Source organism: Anabrus simplex, chromosome 2 (genome assembly GCF_040414725.1).
Source record: "Anabrus simplex isolate iqAnaSimp1 chromosome 2, ASM4041472v1, whole genome shotgun sequence".
In the NCBI taxonomy this organism is placed as follows: domain Eukaryota; kingdom Metazoa; phylum Arthropoda; class Insecta; order Orthoptera; family Tettigoniidae; genus Anabrus; species Anabrus simplex.
In genome coordinates, this window is record NC_090266.1 from 772,013,821 (window position 1) to 772,032,487 (window position 18,667).

The 18,667-nt window shown below is 37.2% G+C and overlaps 1 protein-coding gene across 2 annotated transcripts in view; it reads left to right on the forward strand.

Annotated features, from left to right (window-relative positions):
* LOC136864445 (zinc finger and BTB domain-containing protein 40) overlaps nt 1–18,667 on the forward strand; it is a 257,945-nt gene that overhangs the window by 178,396 nt on the left and 60,882 nt on the right. For both annotated transcript variants that reach the window (XM_067141448.2, XM_067141449.2), the window contains one exon: nt 17,831–17,939. In XM_067141448.2, the coding sequence (XP_066997549.1) occupies nt 17,831–17,939 (109 nt within the window). The remainder of the gene's footprint in view (nt 1–17,830; nt 17,940–18,667) is intronic.

Consider the following 18,667-nt stretch of genomic DNA (forward strand, 5'->3'; position numbering starts at 1 on the left):
AATTTAAAATTATTTAGGATTTCATGGCGATTGGTTTCTTTCATTTAAAGTTAAAAACTTCATCATGGGTCTGTATTGAACCGAGAATAACAAAAAGCAATATAAATTACAAAGATCCACCTTTTCAACACAAAATAATTATGTTGTTCAGTTTGAATTACAACATTTTAATTCGGCTAATCATTACTGGTTTCGATGTTGTTAGACGTCATCATCTGCCGATCTTAGAATGGGCCGAATATACAAGAAATATTCACAGTATAAAATACAATACAAAACGCTTTACACTTAAAAGATCACTAATTAGATAAAATACAAGAAATAATTGTGTTTGAAGGCAAAGGCCCTCTATTTATAACAAGATGGAAGGGTCATATTGATGACATTGTTGGGAAAGCATACAGATCATTACATGTCATAATGAGGCTACTTAAAGGATGCAACAAAGAATTAAAAGAAAAAAGTTACTTGAGTATGGTTTGTCCATTATTGGAATATGCAAACAGTGTTTGGGATCCTCACCAAGAATACCTAATAAAAGAAATAGATAGTGTGCAGAGGAAAGCAGCAAGATTTGTAACAGGGGATTTCAGGAGAAAGAGTAGTGTATCAGAAATGTTAAAGGAACTTGGGTGGGAAACTTTAAGTAAGAGAAGGGAGAAAACTAGACTTACAGGATTATATAGAGCCTATACAGGAGAAGAAGCATGGGGAGATATCCGTGAGAGGCTTCAGTTGGAAAATAATTATATCGGCAGGACTGACCACAAATATAAAATTAGAAGGAATTTTAGCAGAAGCGATTGGGGTAAATTTTCATTCATTGGGAAGGGTGTGAAGGAGTGGAACAGTTTACCAGGGGTAGTGTTTGATCCTTTTCCAAAATCTGTACAGATATTCAAGAAGAGAATAAACAGCAACAGAGAAAATAAATGAAGTGTTAGAGGGCATTCGACCGGTGCAGGTTATTGTAAATAAAAAAAATGTGTGTGAATAAATTAATTCCATCCCCTGGTCTAAGGAGTTTGGACAGCCAAAGTAGGGGACTGCCTGTAGGGGTGAAGTACAGTGGGGACTTCGAGGGCCCTGGGACCGCTACGGTAGCTGTGAAGGCCCTTCAGGAACTCTGAAAAGTGGTGGCAAAAGGGGCTCTGGTTAACACGCAGCAGGTCGTTATGCTACTTAGGATCCAGAACGGGTGAAAAAAAAAATAGTAAATAAATAAATGCAATGTAAATATTAATGTTATACCAGTTTTATAGTATCATTTGAAGCAATTCCACATACTGTATATCAGTTGACTATATTTGTAAGTAGTACAGGAGATATTATAATTAGAATTTTGTAAACAATATAAATTTATTAAGGATGAGCTGTGTGTTTAATAGAAAACATTGTTAGCGTAAATTGTATAATATTGTATTATAGGAAAAATTTTCTTCTCTTGTTAATTTAATATTTAGTGCTTGACAATAATGTATTTTAGTGTACCATTTGCCACCGAGGTAGACACCTCATTTGCAAATAAAGAGATTTTGATTTGATTTTTTGATTTGAGATGCAATCATGATAGTCAATGTAAAACAATGAAAATGAAAACACTTAAATGTTGTTTTTGATCAAGTCTCTGCCATGTTTTAAAACTTGAGGTCATGTGTGACGTTAATAGTCATGATGTCAAATCGACCTTTGTATAAAGGTTTTAGTTTAAAGTTTGAATACATTTTTTTTTTTAAGTTCCTCTGCGGAAAGATGAGTTAATTGTGGATAAACACAGCCATGAATAGCAACATGTCGAATCTAATCTTCTAGATCTATAGTGTGTCTTAATTGACCAGGTGGAGCATGTTACAAGCAAGATCGTTACAGATATTGTGTGACTAGAGTTTCCCAGTCCAATGCGGGACCAGAAGCATGAAAAGAGATAAGGAACCCATTAATAAAATGAGAAGATTTAAAGGAGGAAAATAAGACAAATTTGTCGTTTATTAAGAGACTCACCTCGTTCGGCTAGCTGTAAAGCACGGAGTGTGAAGAGGGACTGAGGGCCGGGACATGCGTGGATCAAGAGCAAGGTTTAAGCTTAGGTAGGAGGGGGATGGGGAGGGGAAATGGGTCTGAGGGAGGGGAATGAGGAGCGAAAGTGTGAGTGGAGTCATGGGGCGCTGCGGCAGTAGGGGAGCATACCGTGAAAAGATGTTACGTGCGACATGAAAGACCGAGCTATTATTTGGAAGTTTGATGCTTGTAAAAACTGTAATGTGAACGTCAAAAAGAATTTTAGGTTTTTCAGAAATGTCATTCAAATTTAGGTTGGAATTGAAATATTGTTCCAGATGTATGTAGCAATTTTCAGTGGTGTCAAGTAAAGGACCTTCTTTTTGACGTTCTCATTACAGTTTGTATAAGCATCAAACTTCCAAATAATAGCTCGGTCTTTCTTGTCGCACGCAACACTTTTTCACAGTATGCTCCCCTACCGCAACGCCGCCCCCCCCCCCCCCCCCCCCCCCCGACTCCATTCACACTTTCGCCCCACATTCCCCTCCTCCCTCTCCTCCTACCTAAGCTTACACCTTGCCCTCGATCCAGGCATGTCCTGGCCCTCAGTTCCTCTTCACACTCCGTGCTTTATTGCAATCCGAATGAGGCGAGTCTCTTACTAAACGACAACTTTCTTGTGTTATTTTCCTCCTTTAAATCTTCTCATTCTTTTTAATGGGTTCCTTATCTCTTTTCATGCTTCTGGTCCCGCATTGGACTGGGAAACTCTAGTCACACAATATCTGTAACGATCTTGCTTGTAACATGCTCCACCTGTATTAAAATTATAAAATCCTTTTATTAACAACCACCTACTCAATACAATACATTACTCATTGAATTATAAAATAATCATGAGGTGTCTTAAATAATCGAACATATTTCGTTCGACATAGCGAACATCATCAGCCGTTAATTTACAAAGATTAGGTCAGGGCCCTGAGCTGAAATGATAAAAAATGTTAAAAGAGTGACAATGCCGTAATAAAAAGTAAAATGATAACATTAGACTTGAAATTATAACAATATGTACCGATTAACAGCAAGTATTTGTAGTGGAATACATTGAACGATGGTAGTCTGTAAAGTGAAAACAATCATGAGGTTGTTAAAGTAAAAAAATAGATATGGTGGACCTTAAAATATATGTCAGTGCGTGAAGCGTGGATTAATTATTGACGATGGAGTTCTTTAAATTGAGCAAAAAGTTGAAATAGAGTTTATTGAATAGTACAAGTCAAACTGAACCAGTTAAAAGGCGCATCACGACGAAACTAAGGTTGATATGACGTGAACTCCGGTAGTTAGGAATTCTGTAGGAGAGCCAAACACAATGCCAGAAGGAAATACAAGTTGAACTAGTCCGTATTTACACGCTAGCAGTAAAATTAATCGTATACAACATAGGACACCAATGGTGGACTCATTAAATAAAGAGTAACTATAATCTTGAAAGTAGGGAGAGTTCCAGCAAACCAGAGATGGATGGAGCAGATTATGGCACAATTGGAGTTAGAAATCTGGAATGAAAGAAAAGGGAGGAAAAATGAAGTTATGTTATAACGGAAAAAAAAAAAAAAATGAAAAAAGAGGCTTACCCTTGGGATTAGTGTGAGGTGTTCGCTAGCGTTGGCTGCGTGAAGCAAACTGGCGAGTAACCTTATTGCTGCTTCTAGTGTTGTATGTATGTATACGTAGAGGTGGGGAGTGAGTCATGTGAGGAGGAGGGGTGACCGATTCCTTGGGCGGGTCGGGTATACGTGGAGGGGGTGTCGCATGAGAGGGCAGTAGAGTAGTAGTTGTTGTATTATTAACAGTTGTATAATTAAAGATTCTCGTAAAGTTATTATTATTTATATTGAAAAGAGAGAGTAGTTCTGGAATTTTCTCGATTATTGGACTTTTAATTTCTGAAGTATCATTTAAATTTTGATTTCCGTTAAAATGCTGCTCTAGGAATATGTAAATGTTCTCAAACTCTGTCATAAGTTTACTTTTATTGACGTATTTCAAGATTTAAAGGTCTTTTTCAGTTGTAGTAAAACTGTGGCCAGTCTCTTCCATATGGGTGCTCATGGCGGAATACTTTTTATGTTTCGAAGCGTTGTAGTGTTCAAGGTATCTGGTCAAAAAGCTACGTCCAGTCTGTCCGATATAGGAGAAACCACAATGGGTGCATTTAAGCCTATAGATATCAGAGTTCGAGAATTTATTATGATTAATGTTAACTATATTTGAATTGAAGAATATATTACGGTTCGTATATCGGGTTCTATAAGCGATATTAATATCGTATTTCTTTAGAGGGTTAGTAACTTGAAATAGGCCTGGATTCGTGTAGGTGAAGGGAGCATATTTCGTTTTTTTAGGCTTGTCCGGAATCAATTTTGTTGCGGTTTTTAATTTTATCTTGTTAATGATTTTATTAATCATTAAGGGATTATAGCCGTTAATTCTGGCCAAATCCTTAATATAGTTTAGTTCTTTTTTGCGATTTTCAGTTGTCAGCGGGATTTTTAATGCTCTATAGACATGACTAAAAAATGCAGCCTGTTTATGAGATTGTGGATGTAAGGAATCGTTTCTTATAGTGATGGGGGCACAAGAAGGCTTTCTAAATATTTGAAAAATGAACTTATTATTCTCTCTTGAAACGTTTAAATCCAAAAAGTTTAGAGAACCATTGATCTCGTCTTCCTTAGTGAATTTGACATCATTGTCAAGCTCATTAAGGGATGTTAGCACACTGTGACTATCGTTTTTCTGTGTATCTATAATGGCAAAAGTGTCATCAACATACCTTAACCATAATTGAAGACCATTAATATTATTGATTATTTTGTTATTTTCCAAATCATCCATAAAGATATTAGCTAGAATGCCAGAGATCTGGTCACCCATTGCTAGGCCCTTTTGATGATATATTCTATTATTGAAGGTGAAATAGTTATTATTAAGTACAAATTCTAACAGACTGATGAAATTATCTATTTCGCATTTGCTAAGGTTACTGTGTTTTAAAAGGTTTGATTTAATAATCTTGACAGTTTTGCTTACCGGAATATTGGAATACATATTGGTAATATCATATTAACATCACATTAATATCACATTAACATTTTTTATCATTTCAGCTCAGGGCCCTGACCTAATCTTTGTAAATTAACAGCTGATGATGTTCGCTATGTCGAACGAAACATGTTCTATTATTTAAGACACCTCATGATTATTTTATAATTCAATGAGTAATGTATTGTATTGAGTAGGTGGTTGTTAATAAAAGGATTTTATAATTTTAATATATTGTCCTTAATACGGTTCTATTATGAGATTAATTACATGCTCCACCTGGTCAGTTAAGATACACTATACATCTAGAAGATTAGATTCAACATGTTGCTATTCACGGCTGTGTTTATCCACAATTAACTCATCTTTCCACAGAGGAACTAAAAAAAAAAAATGTATTCAAGCTTTAAACTAAAACCTTTATACAAAGGTCAATTTGACATCATGACTATTAACGTCACACATGACCTCAAGTTTTACAACATGGCAGAGACTTAATCAAAAATCAACATTTAAGTGTTTTCATTTTCATTGTTTTACATCAACTATCAAGATTGCATCTTGTTATAAATAGAGGGCCTTTGCCTTCAAGCACAATCATTTCCTGTATTTTATTTAATTAGTGATCTTTTAAGTGTAAAGGGTTTTGAATTGTATGTTATATTGTGAATATTTCTTGTATATTTGTCCTATTCTAAGATGGGCTAATGATGACATCTAACAATGTTGAAACCGGTACCAAGTAACCAACTTAAAATGTTGTAATTCATACTGAACATCATAATTATTTTGTATTGAAAAGGTGGCCCTTTGCAATTTATATTGCTTTTCGTTATTGGTTTCTTTTACTCATTGGTTTCTTTCTTCCACTTCTTCTTTTCTAACAATGCAATGTATACCTTTTGTAACTGCTTCCCCTAACATTCACTAATGGTTAAAAGTAATAAACTTCATTGTTAGGTTCCGTATTGAGTTGAGACTATGCTTAAAGTAAATACAAAATAAATATTCCACCTACTCAATACTAAAAAATCATGTGATGTTTTTACAAAAACATTACAATGACATTAAAAGGTACTAGTTTCGGTCCACTGTGGACCATCATCAGCCTAGCCAAATTACAACAGTAAAAGACATAGTAATAAAAATAGTATGGAGAAATGAGAGGATCTAAAAGGATGGGATGGTGGTGGAATGAGAGATAAAAGTGAAAAAACTGTATTTGCGAATAATGATAAAAGTAACAGAAGTGTTCATACTAGTTTCGGTCCACTGTGGACCATCATCAGCCTAGCCAAATTACAACAGTAAAAGACATAGTAATAAAAATAGTATGGAGAAATGAGAGGATCTAAAAGGATGGGATGGTGGTGGAATGACAGATAAAAGTGAAAAAACCGTATTTGCGAATAATGATCCTCTCATTTCTCCATACTATTTTTATTACTATGTCTTTTACTGTTGTAATTTGGCTAGGCTGATGATGGTCCACAGTGGACCGAAACTAGTATGAACACTTCTGTTACTTTTATCATTATTCGCAAATACGGTTTTTTCACTTTTATCTCTCATTCCACCACCATCCCATCCTTTTAGATCCTCTCATTTCTCCATACTATTTTTATTACTATGTCTTTTACTGTTGTAATTTGGCTAGGCTGATGATGGTCCACAGTGGACCGAAACTAGTACCTTTTAATGTCATTGTAATGTTTTTGTAAAAACATCACATGATTTTTTAGTATTGAGTAGGTGGAATATTAAAATTTTGTATTTACTTTAAGCATATTCACTAATGGGGAAGAACACTAGAGTTTTATTTTAAATTGGGCATCAGGTATTGAAAGAGCAACAGTTATAAGATTTGGTCTCTGGGTTTCTGCCTGGGTTAGAAATTTTAAGTTTATTTTTGTTTAAACAAAGTGCATTGCAGCACACATAGTGTAAATTTTAATGTTGGTTATTCTTAATAATAATGTTATTGATTTCACATCCCACTAATTAGGTTATGGTTTTTGGAGATGCTGAGGTACCTGAATTTTTTCCCACAGGAGTTCGTTAACATGCCAGTAAATCTACCAAAATGAGGCTGATGAATTTAGCACCTTCAAGTACCACTGGACTGAGCTGGGATCGAAAGGTGTCTCGTACACAAGAAGAAATCGAGTGGGGTCAGAACAGATGAACAAGCAAGCCAAGAAACAGGACCACCTCTTCCAATCCAAACTTTCAGGGAACATCTGATGCTGGTGTTCAGAAACATTATGTGCAAAGTGAAGTGGGGGTTCCATCGTGTTGGAACAACACACATTGATAAATATCAAGTGGGATATTTTTCAGCAACTTGGGGAAATACGTCTCTCAGAAACACAATGTACACTGACGTAGTTAGGTGGGGAGGAAGAAGGTACAGGCCTATTAGATAATCATTGGCTATGCCCGCCCACAAGTTCACTGCAAATCTGTGTTGATGGTTCATCACAGCTGTAACATGGGGATTCTCAATGGCCAATACATGACGATTGCGACTATTCAGCATTCTGTATCTGGTGAAACCGGCTTCATACAAGAAAAGTCCATATGCAGGGAAGTTAGGATTGACCACACAGGCTGCAGTAACCATTTGCTGAACACAGTGCGAGGTCCAAAGTGAGCAGGAGTCAAAGCATGCACCTTCTGATGATGGTAGGGTTGTAGCTGCTATTCCTGTATTATTTTTCACACAGTACTGTGCATGAAACCCATTTCACATGCAACTGACCAAGTGCTGATTGAGTGTACCTCATCCATGCGAGCAAGCACTGCTTCTTCCATGTACTTCATCATCCTCCTTGGTCGTATTGTGGTACTAATTGGCCTATTTCTTTAACCGTTGCAACAGTCTTGGAAACGAGGTGTGGGTTGGATGTGCCTACATTTGTACTTTGCCTGATACAACCTGTCAGCTTCCCTACTGTTCCCATTGGCTGGTCCATACACGAAAATCATGTCTACATATTCCTCAACTGTATACTTTGTTTAACTAGAGCTGATTGACTGTACAGTACAACTTGTAAACCACAGACTGCAGTCCACAAATTTTCACATCATGACTGATCATGTCCAATACACATCACGCCATCTGCATTGCATAAATGGAGTTTCCCGTCCACATCCCTCACGATATACGCCTACATGTTGGTCAGGTTAGCAAGTATGTGTAAATAAATCAATTTATTACATCATACAAATGATTTGTACGTTGGTGTATTGTATTCTGCTGTTTCTTGGAATCCCACAACAAATTTGGGTTATAACTTTTGACTCAGTCGTTTCTGGATCAGGATTCCTTGTCTCAAATTTATACATTTGCCCTTCTCCATCATCCTTGAAAATTTGTATTATCAGCCCAGAAACACCCTGTATATCAAAGGACAGAATTACCTTTTTCCCCCTTCCATGTTTTCTCATATTTATCTGGTATTCATTTACACCAGGCATGATTACTATCCGAACCTAGTTTAACACTATTGACCTGATGCTCTTCAGTTATGGATCCTTTAAATCACTATTCAGCTCTTTCCTCATTATGCTGCAGGTTTCTAAGGTTACTATCTTCTGCACCTCATTGTAGAACTTTCCATTCCTGGTTATCGTAAACTGATTAAGGATGGTATTTGTAGTAGTTTGTATGATCGGTGATAAGACCTTTGTGATACAAATTTTAAATTATAAGAATATTCAATACAATATTGTATTGAATAGGTGGTAATTAACAAAATATAAGAATTTGTATCACAAGTAGATCTTCAATATGGACAAAGAAGATGAAATTTATAACCTGCAAGATAAGACCTTTGTCGAAACATATCCGCTGATGAATGACTTTGGCAGTGTTGTCATGTATCTGGGTGTGTTAGCAGGGGCTAGGGTAGGGCAGCCAATTGTGATGTGTTGTATATTTTGTCTGCCTGCATTGCACATTTCACAGAGGCCATTAGGTGAATCTTGGTATGTGATGATATGTTTTTGGTAGATTTTTGTGGCTGCCACTTGGTTTTGTATGGCCAACATGAATCCTTTTGTTTCACCAAAAATGTTTCCTACTTGCACCCATTTATATGATGCATCAAAGTCGATCTCTGGTTGGCTCAAGGCAGCTGCATATCTGCCATGGAGTCGTTTACTTTTCCACCATTGCTGTTTTGCAGTGTCATATTTGATCTTGTCTGATGACAACTCTTAGTCTGCTAGTGTGAGGGGTGTGATGATGCCCACATCGACTTTACATAGTGTTTCATGCAACATACTCTTCCCGCTTCATTCTTGGAAATATTTCCTCATTACACCTATTCGTTTATGCTGAAGGTTGGCATATTTCCTTCTTGGCAGGTGAAATCCTTGAGTAGAGCTCTTTGGATGATGGATCCAGTGCCTTATGGCTAGAACACAAACTTTGCAATTCATTTTGTCAAATTCGGCATCAGTCCACTTCAAGATTCCAAAGGAATAGGTGAGCACTGCTATGGCATAGGTGGTGAATGCCTTCACTTTGTTTATTGCTGAGAGCTGTGTCATCTTTCTTGACGTGACTAACAAAGGTAGACTGGAGGTCTTCTTTGCACCTTTTGTGCTCCATGTTTCTGGTTTTGTGGGTATCCCAAATACTTGTAACATTCTTTCTCCATGGCTTCAATGTTTCCAGTTTTCGGGTGAGTTCGTGGATGATGGATCCAATGCCTTGTGGCTAGAACACAAACTTTGCGGTTCATTTCATCAAGTTCGGCATCAGTCCACTTCAAGATTCCAAAGGAGTAGGAGCATTGATGTGCCATAGGTGTTGATTGCTTTCACCTTGTTTCTTGTGACACTTCTCCAAGACATTTATGGGACATTTTTTCAACTCAAAATTCATCTAGATGGATGTCGAAAAGCCCTGTGTACCTCAGTGGTGTTTTGAAGTCTTCGTCTAATTTGGCATACAGCTTCAGGTCGTCCATGTACAGCCTATGCATTATTGAGCATTCTGTACATACAGTCGTATATCCACTTCTTTTCTCCCGTTCATCATCACAGATGGTTGGGGGGGGGTAAAGCTGAACAGAGCCACGGGGCATTCAGTGCATCTCCTTGGAATATTCCTTGCTTGATGCAGATGTTTCCAGCATCAATAGTCTTCCCTTGATGGTTTACAATGCCATAGGTCTGCCATTTTGACATAAAGCTATCCAGAAGACAATAAATTACCGAGCTCGATAGCTGCAGTCGCTTAAGTGCGGCCAGTATCCAGTATTCGGGAGATAGTAGGTTCGAATCCCACTGTCGGCAGCCCTGAAAATGGTTTTCCGTGGTTTCCCATTTTCACACCAGGCAAATGCTGGGGCTGTACCTTAATTAAGGCCACGGCCGCTTCCTTCCCACTCCTAGCCCTTTCCTGTCACATCGTTGCCGTAAGACCTATCTGTGTCGGTGCAACGTAAAACAACTAGCAAAAAGACAATAAATTCTTAAGTCTGTCTTACATATGCTTAGCACCTCCGTAAGCTGTGAGTGGGGGACACTGTCAAATGCTTTCTGGTAATCGATGTACTCAGAATACAAAGGCTTCTTCATTTCCTTTGCCTGTTTTATGACACTTTCATCAATTATGAGTTGTTCCTTACATCCTTGTGTGTTCTTGTAACTTCCTTTGTGTTTCTTCACAAGAATGCTGTTTTGATCCAGGTGGCATTTGATTTTCTCTGTGACAGTGGATGTTATTAGCTTCTGCATTGTTGACAGACAGGTGATCAGCTTTACTGGGGTTTGCAGATGCAGGCATGGTTTTAGGGAGGAGATAGGTCACGCTTGTAGCCAGGAAGGGTGAGACTGACTGATAGCTTGAGTAAATACCACCACTAATTTTGTATATTTTCCAAAGACTATCACCATGTCAGGTGTTAGTGACTGAGAGATATCAGAATTTTTGGTGTTACTATTGTTCACTTCTCTGTAGAAGTGCCTCTGGTTGGTTTCAAATGTGCTGTTCTCTTGACACATCTGGCGACTTTCTCTGTACCTTCGGATTCCATTTGTGTATACGGAGAGCTTCTGCTTCAGACTGTTGAGGATCTTCCTTGGGGTCGGGTTCTCATCATTCTGATACTTTTTCAAAATGTATGTAGACCTTTGTACAACCGTTGCACTTTGTTGACCTGTGCTAAACTGTGTGAGATGTCCAGTTTCTGTACACAGCTTGTCTATATTTGCTTCAAGGCTTCTCTCCCATGCTGGCTTCATAGTAGGTTCTCTATTGATGGTTTCACTCCTTGCTGCAATGCGTTGACCATGGAGCTGAAAGATGGTAGCAGCTCCATTGAAGACTAGATCATTGATATTTTGAATGTTGTCATTCTCAGAGATTTTGGCTGCCATGACTTCATTCACCTTATCTAGCATCTCCCTCATTTTCCAGTTAGTCCTCTGTCTAGCTAAGCCGGGCCTGTACACAGGATCCGTGCCTTGGTATTCGATATATGCACTCTAAGATGTTCAGTACATTATTGTCTACTGACTGAGTGTACCCTTGTGTTCTTCTTTTATTTTTAGGTTCTTGAGTGTGTTAGACTTAATATATGATTTAAAACATTTTAGAAAATACCTGAAAGAGGAAACATTTAACAATGGATTAAACCTGAAAAAGAAACAACTTAATTAAACACTAATGGTGGTGGTGATTACTTGTTAAGAGGAAGTACAAATGGACAACAATCCTGTATTAACACTAACTGTGGTAGTGATTTTTATTTTAACATTTTGTGTGCATTGGTAATGCAGCAAAATAGTTAAAAAAAATACAACAAAAAAATGCAAAATTTTGGAAAATTAATTAAAACTATGAAAATGTACCTAAATAGATCATAAACTTTGTATAAGAGTGGAAATCTAACTTCAAAGTGGTTTGAAGACGAAATAAATATCACATCTTTTTTTTTTCATTGGAAGAATGGCAAGAGGGACTCTCCATATGATCTGATCTGACAATGGTTAACTAGAAATACACTCTAGTCTGCTATTATGAAACATATGAATTAAAAGCTATTTTCAGTGATATTTTGGTTTCATTTTGTTTCTATGTTAGTCAAAAAGTGTAAAAATCAGTCGATAAATAGTCTCAGCAGTTGAACCCACACTCTACACAAATAATACTCTGAATTTGTGTGTCAAGTAGGTGGTTCCTCAAAACTATTGTTGAGTGTGGTATACCTTGAAGCAAGTTTACAAAAAAATATATATAGCGCATTTGTGTTGACCTTGAACCCTGCACACACAAAACAATTAAGGGACTTGACACTGCTTTAGTCTATGAAATGTGGTACTCCATGTAGTCTCTCATTGAAGGGACCTCCTGAAATATGCTTGCTTTGTGCATGCAGGAATCAGCTTGTGAGAACTTACCCTCTCTTCTGTTAGGGACACTACTAAACACTTCCTGAACTTCTTATGACTCTTGGGGTTTTTACCACTTTGGTGTTGCACTGTAGCATATAGCAAAAATGAATAGACTCTACACACTTCCGCTAACCAAAGGAACATCTTTCTGTACCACTTAATCATCTCATGAATTGGTAGGCTGCAATATAGTGAACAGTTCTGTCACCCCCACCCGTGTTTTAGTGTAGTCTAGTACTTTATCGGGCTTGGAGACAGGTGGCTGGTTGGGATATTTTGAGGCAACTTTCATGACTGCAATTTTGTCACCCTTGAGACAGGTACTCAGCGGGATCACCACACACTTATTTTTCCATGCAGGGGCCATTGTTTCATTTTCTCAGCAGGTGATTATATCCCCTTCTTCATTTTCTTTACATTGCCAGATTTGAGCTTATGTGGCATGTCCCTTCGAGAGGGCACAATAGTACCAGCTGTGACCATACCCATTCCTAGTAGTTCATTAGCTGGCTCTGATGAGGTGTAATAATGGTCAGTATAGATATTATAATCTGAGGGTGGAACGTTGACATATTTTATGAGGGATGAGCACAGACTTTTCAGAGTCTGAGTTGTCTTCAAAAGATCTGTGTTATCAAGGTGAGTTTTTCCCACGTAAGGAATGAAATTATACAGGTAAACGTTCGTATTGTCTGAAAGGGAAAAAACTTTCAACCTGAATTTCATAGGTTTGTTCAGGTTATAAATCTTAAAGGAATCCCTTTGAAACTTATAGTACTTTCATCCACACAAACTGCAGGACCTGATTGGTAGAATAGCATATATTTTTCCCTAATTTTCTCTAGAACACCCTGGGTGTGTTCACCGTTTCTCAGAGACATATTTCCTTCCCCATGAGCAAAGTGCAGATTCCAGAAAATAAGTAAAAGCACATCCCGAGAGAAAACAACACAAACAATTGGCATTTTGTCAAACCAGGTCATTGAAAGAGTCTTTGACATCTAGCAAGGGGTGAAGCCCCATGTTGATGACACTAATAAATGCTTTGATGTCACACAATTTTGGGTGATGCCAGTTTCTCATTCGGTGTGTGTGTGTGTGTGTGTGTGTGTGTGTGTGTGTGTGTTTTCCCATTTTCCCCGCGCGGCCTTATTTTTTGTCTTGTCCACCATGTGATTTAGTTTTACTGAGAATAACATCAAGTATTTCATTATCAAAAAATAGGTGAAAATATTCTACAGGGTGCATTTCAGTATCAAAGTTTGATGGTAATATTGGGTCTTGATCAATATTATAAACAGGAATAATAGTTGAGGGTCCAGGATCACTATTATTTGGTCATTTGCTCTGTTGCTATCTGTGTCAGCAGCACTTGCATGGTGGTTGTTCTCAGATGAGCTGGAGAAAGAATTTTCATTTTCAGAATCACGTACACTAAAATTCGACACTTCTTCGACTGTATAATACAATATTGACACCATAACAGTATCGCTAATCCATTTTTGCAGTGCCTTTTCACTGTAAAACTGCAAAAATATGTAATAAGTATGCAATGTGCATATTACACGCCCTCTATTAACAGGAGACTATTACAAGATATTAGAATCATTCCATATTTATGGTTTTCACTTTACAAAAGTAAAATTAAGTGTATCCCCCTGTTCCTGTCCTGTCATACAAGGTGTCCAGGTTAAAGGTATAATAATATAAAATTTAGTAACTTGAGAAATAATGGAGATATTTTACCTTTGTAAACAGAAGACTAAACATAGCAAGATACTGAGGGGATTTCCAACACCAGAAGAGTTGCAGGAACAGCTCTTGCCATCTGTGAGCACATTTGTTTAACAACTCAGCTAGTACACCCACAAAATTTGAACAGAACATGTGTATGCACAGTGGAATCTTGATATCTCAAATTGCCTCGGGAACTAAGTTTTATTTTGAGTTATAGAAATTTCTAGATATAGAGAATACCATTTTTGAGCATGTATAGCACATAATTAAATCATATGTATCAACGGGCTTATGCTACAGTATTTCTAACAGTATTAAAAAATATAAAAACAATCTCATACTTTATGGCATCACTTCAATTATAACACTTATTATAGTACTGTTTTAGAAGACAGAATACAGTACATACAGTAGTGAAACAAGAAACATACGTCCGTTAACACCTTTGGAAAAAAATCCGTAGTCTCTTCTGTTTTTTACTGTTAACCTTCGTTTCTTCCACATACTTTTCAACAACATTTATTGCTGTGAAAACACTGTCATTTACATTTGACTGATTCTGTATGTAGGATTGAAGAATAGCCACTGCACTTAATTGCTGGTTTGCTGTTTGTACAGGAGGAGGCAGCTCCGACTCTTCTTGTTGGGAATAATCATCTTCTTCATCTCTTCTACTACTTCTTGTTCGGCAGCAGTGTTCACAGTATTCGTAGGAGCTCGCCCACTCTAATGTCAGAGTCCACTTTTATGTAAGCCTCAAAATCATCTTTGCAGTTAACAAGTTGCTTATACTCTGTTCATTCTTCAAGAATAAGAGTGATTTCCTCCTCTTCTTGTTCTGAACCTCCTGAGTCAGCTTTCAAAAATCCTGCTTTGCGGAGCAGATTACTATTTTTGCCTGCTTCAAATCAGCCCACAATTTACTTAGCATTGTTATTGACTGTAATAGGTTGATGTCCGTTAATGACTCCTCGGATTCAATTCCTCTCAGAATTCTCTGAACAGCCCCCTTCCTATAGAAATGCTTCAAGTTTTTAATAACCCCTTGGTCCATGGGCTGTAGTTTGGATGTTAAATTCAGCGGCAGGAAGACCATGCTCACTGCCTTTAACTCCCAAATGAACACATTGGGATGAGCAGGGCAGTTGTCTACGGAAAGGAGGATTTTCCTCTCTTCACGTTGAAACTTCTTGTCAATACCATGGAGCCAAGATTTGTAAATGGAACTTGTCATCCACGATTTCCGGTTGTTTTCTTACGTGACTGGCAAGGACTTCACACCCGAGAAACAGTGAGGCTTCGCCGATTTTCCAATCACTATAAGTTTAAGTTTTTCTGTTCCTGTGATACAAGGTGTCCAGGTTAAAGGTATAATAATAAAAAAATTGATAACTTGATAAATAATGGAGATATTTATAGGCGGTTTGTTTCTACAAGTAGGGTAATTGAAAATGTTTCCTATTCGCTTGCGGCAGGTGGAACCGCATGTACATGCACATGCACATAACTGCGTTGTTCACGAAAAAAAAGTGTGCGCAAGTAGCCATGTGGACTCCACAGCAAAAGGTGTTCTGTATGAATAATAAAGCAAAATAGGTGCGCAGTATGAGCTCCTACTGGCAAGGCTCTGACACCTAAGCACACAGCCACCCCTATCATGGGGAGTAGATGCTGACCAAACCACCACCAAACACGAGAACAGATGTGTATAGACCTGTGCAGCTGAGGATTTCCTGTTGAGGTTTTCCCCCTTAGGCTTTAGTAGTCCCCTGTCAAACCTTCAAGGCATGAGGAGCATGGTAACTCTCCTAGTCTGGCCCATCACCTTTTGACCAATCCTGCTTGGCAGAGTTCTCAGGATCACATGGGCACACAAACCCTCTCACCTGCATGAAGAACATTCATCAAGGTGGTGGTACCGCTGAGAGGGTTACTATTGTTATAATTATTATTTTAATGCACTACTCACTAACAGAACTGAAAGCTGCCATTAAGTGCTGAACTATCAAAAGAATTACACAACAGTAAACCAAGATACTATCTAATAAAATAACTACCCTACAATTCTAAATTGCACTAAGGTGTATCCTTATTATTACAACGGGTTAACTGAAATAATATAAATGTAGTTAAAACTAAATTCTTAAATAATTTGACAGATTATTTTTATTTATGTTTTACTTCTTACGCACTAACAGAAATTAAAACTGCCTTTAAATGCTAAAAGATTGAAAGTGCAAAGGGAGATGACTTAAAAATAATTACTCAGTATCTTCTCTCAAACAGAACAGAGCACGGCACAACAAAACATGACAAGACACAACACTTCAACTACAGTACACCTCAACTAAGAGATCATCCCTTTCAAACCTTGATTTCAGACTGGTCACTGCCTTGGGATAGTTTTATGTCTGCTGTAAGAGGAAAACTTTCTACAGTTTCCCTTGCTCTTGACCCTTGTGTTACCGGGCTAGTTGGCCGTGCGGTTAGGAGCGTGCAGCTGTGAGCTCGCATCCGGGAGATAGTGGGTTCAAACGCGACTGTCGGCAGCCCTGAAAATGGTTTTCCGTGGTTTCCCATTTTCACACCAGGCAAATGCTGGGGCTGTACCTTAATTAAGGCCATGGCCACTTCCTTCCCTTTCGTAGGTCTTCCTTGTCCCACCATCACCATAAGACCTATCTGTGTCAGTGCGACGTAAAGCAACTAGCAAATTTAAAAAATTAAAAAAAAAAAAAAAACCCTTGTGTTGTGGACTGAATGAAATACTGGAATTTGACTTCAAGTGATATATGAGCATCTTGATAAATATTTTGAAACTAGCTCCAGAAGAGTAACCATTCTTTGAAATCACCTCCTGATTTCTTTCTTTCACTGACAACACTTTACGCACAATCATAATGAGAAAATATCTGGGAAATTACTCTTTAGCTCCACAAACTTACTATGGAAATCTTCTGCTATTTAATTATCCAGGTCGGTCTCTTTGTTGTCTAGCATTAGGTCCATTATAATAGCATCCAGTTCTTCTTATTCCATAGCCCTTTCTTCAAGTGTATTATAAGTGACTTGCGCAGTAATATTCTGCAACTCAGATGCTTCCAATAAATTCGAGCTTAATTGAAATCCTCTAAAACATTTGAGTTTGAGTAATTTTACTCTGATGAGCTAACCAGTCCATGTTGTGTTAAACTGAATTTATCTTCTGTACCAAAAATGTATCCTCTCACATTCACCGATATTTTGTGTGCTGTGATTACCTCACATCTTCAGGTTTTAAACAACACATATAATACAGATGCTTGAAAACTACATGTTCCGTGATGCAAATACAGAATTGAGTTGGCTCTATTGGTCTACTGTTTTGGAACAAAATGACTGTTGAAAAGCAAGAACAAAATATTTACAGATAAAGAAGTCACTGAAAATTCTACACAGAGCTGCTTAAAAAATATCCTCGACTTTCAGTTGTAAAACATTATTGTAAGTACATACAATAAAAACATTTATTGTACATTCCTTTCTGCATTTTCCACTTTTCATAAACAATGTCTTATACTGTGTGTTTCAGGTTGCAGACGGTAAGTCGAGTTGATCAGGATTTTGATATCCGTCGTGTTCAGAATGCAGCTGAAAAGTTCATACCTGTTTACCGGCCAAGAGTACCTTTACAGAAAAAGGTACATTATTGTTGCTTATTTATAATATATTCAGTTGTAAATTGTGGAATGTTTTTAGTACCATACATGTTTTTTTTTTTCTTTTAATAAGTTGAAGCTTATTGGTATTCTAATATACAGAGGTCTCTAGGAAAATATAATATTTACTGTGATATTCCATGAAACGCAGTTAAGGTTTGCTGCTGTCTTGTTACATAAGAAAGAAAGAAAGAAAGAAAGAAAGAAAGAAAGAATGAAAGAAAGAAAGAAAACAAAACAAAGAAATAATGAGTTCAGCAATGCAGCCTATGAAGGAAGAGTTCTTTGATTATTTTGTTCATGCAATAATGTATCTGAGAAAGTAGGATTCTGACAGTCTAAAACCTTCCTACTTAGTCGTAGTGTAAATGAATGATGGCAGGAAAATTTCTTGCATAAAAGAAATTAAACTGTCCCAAAATAAATTCAGTATTATATATTTTTAACAAAAATATCATTACTTTATCAAACTTGTAAATTGATATTTTAGAGTATTTAATCAGAGGTTTAAATACTTAATATAGCATTTCTAAGTTTAAAGAAAAACTTAAATAGTTGTCAACTATCTTTTTCAAACCATCAAGTGATTTTTAGATAGGTAATACGAATTACTGATAATATTAATGCTATTACACTATACTTGGTTGTGGCATCATATACAACCATTAACCTGGCTCAGGGGAGTCATGGTCACCTTCCCTATCCTTCAC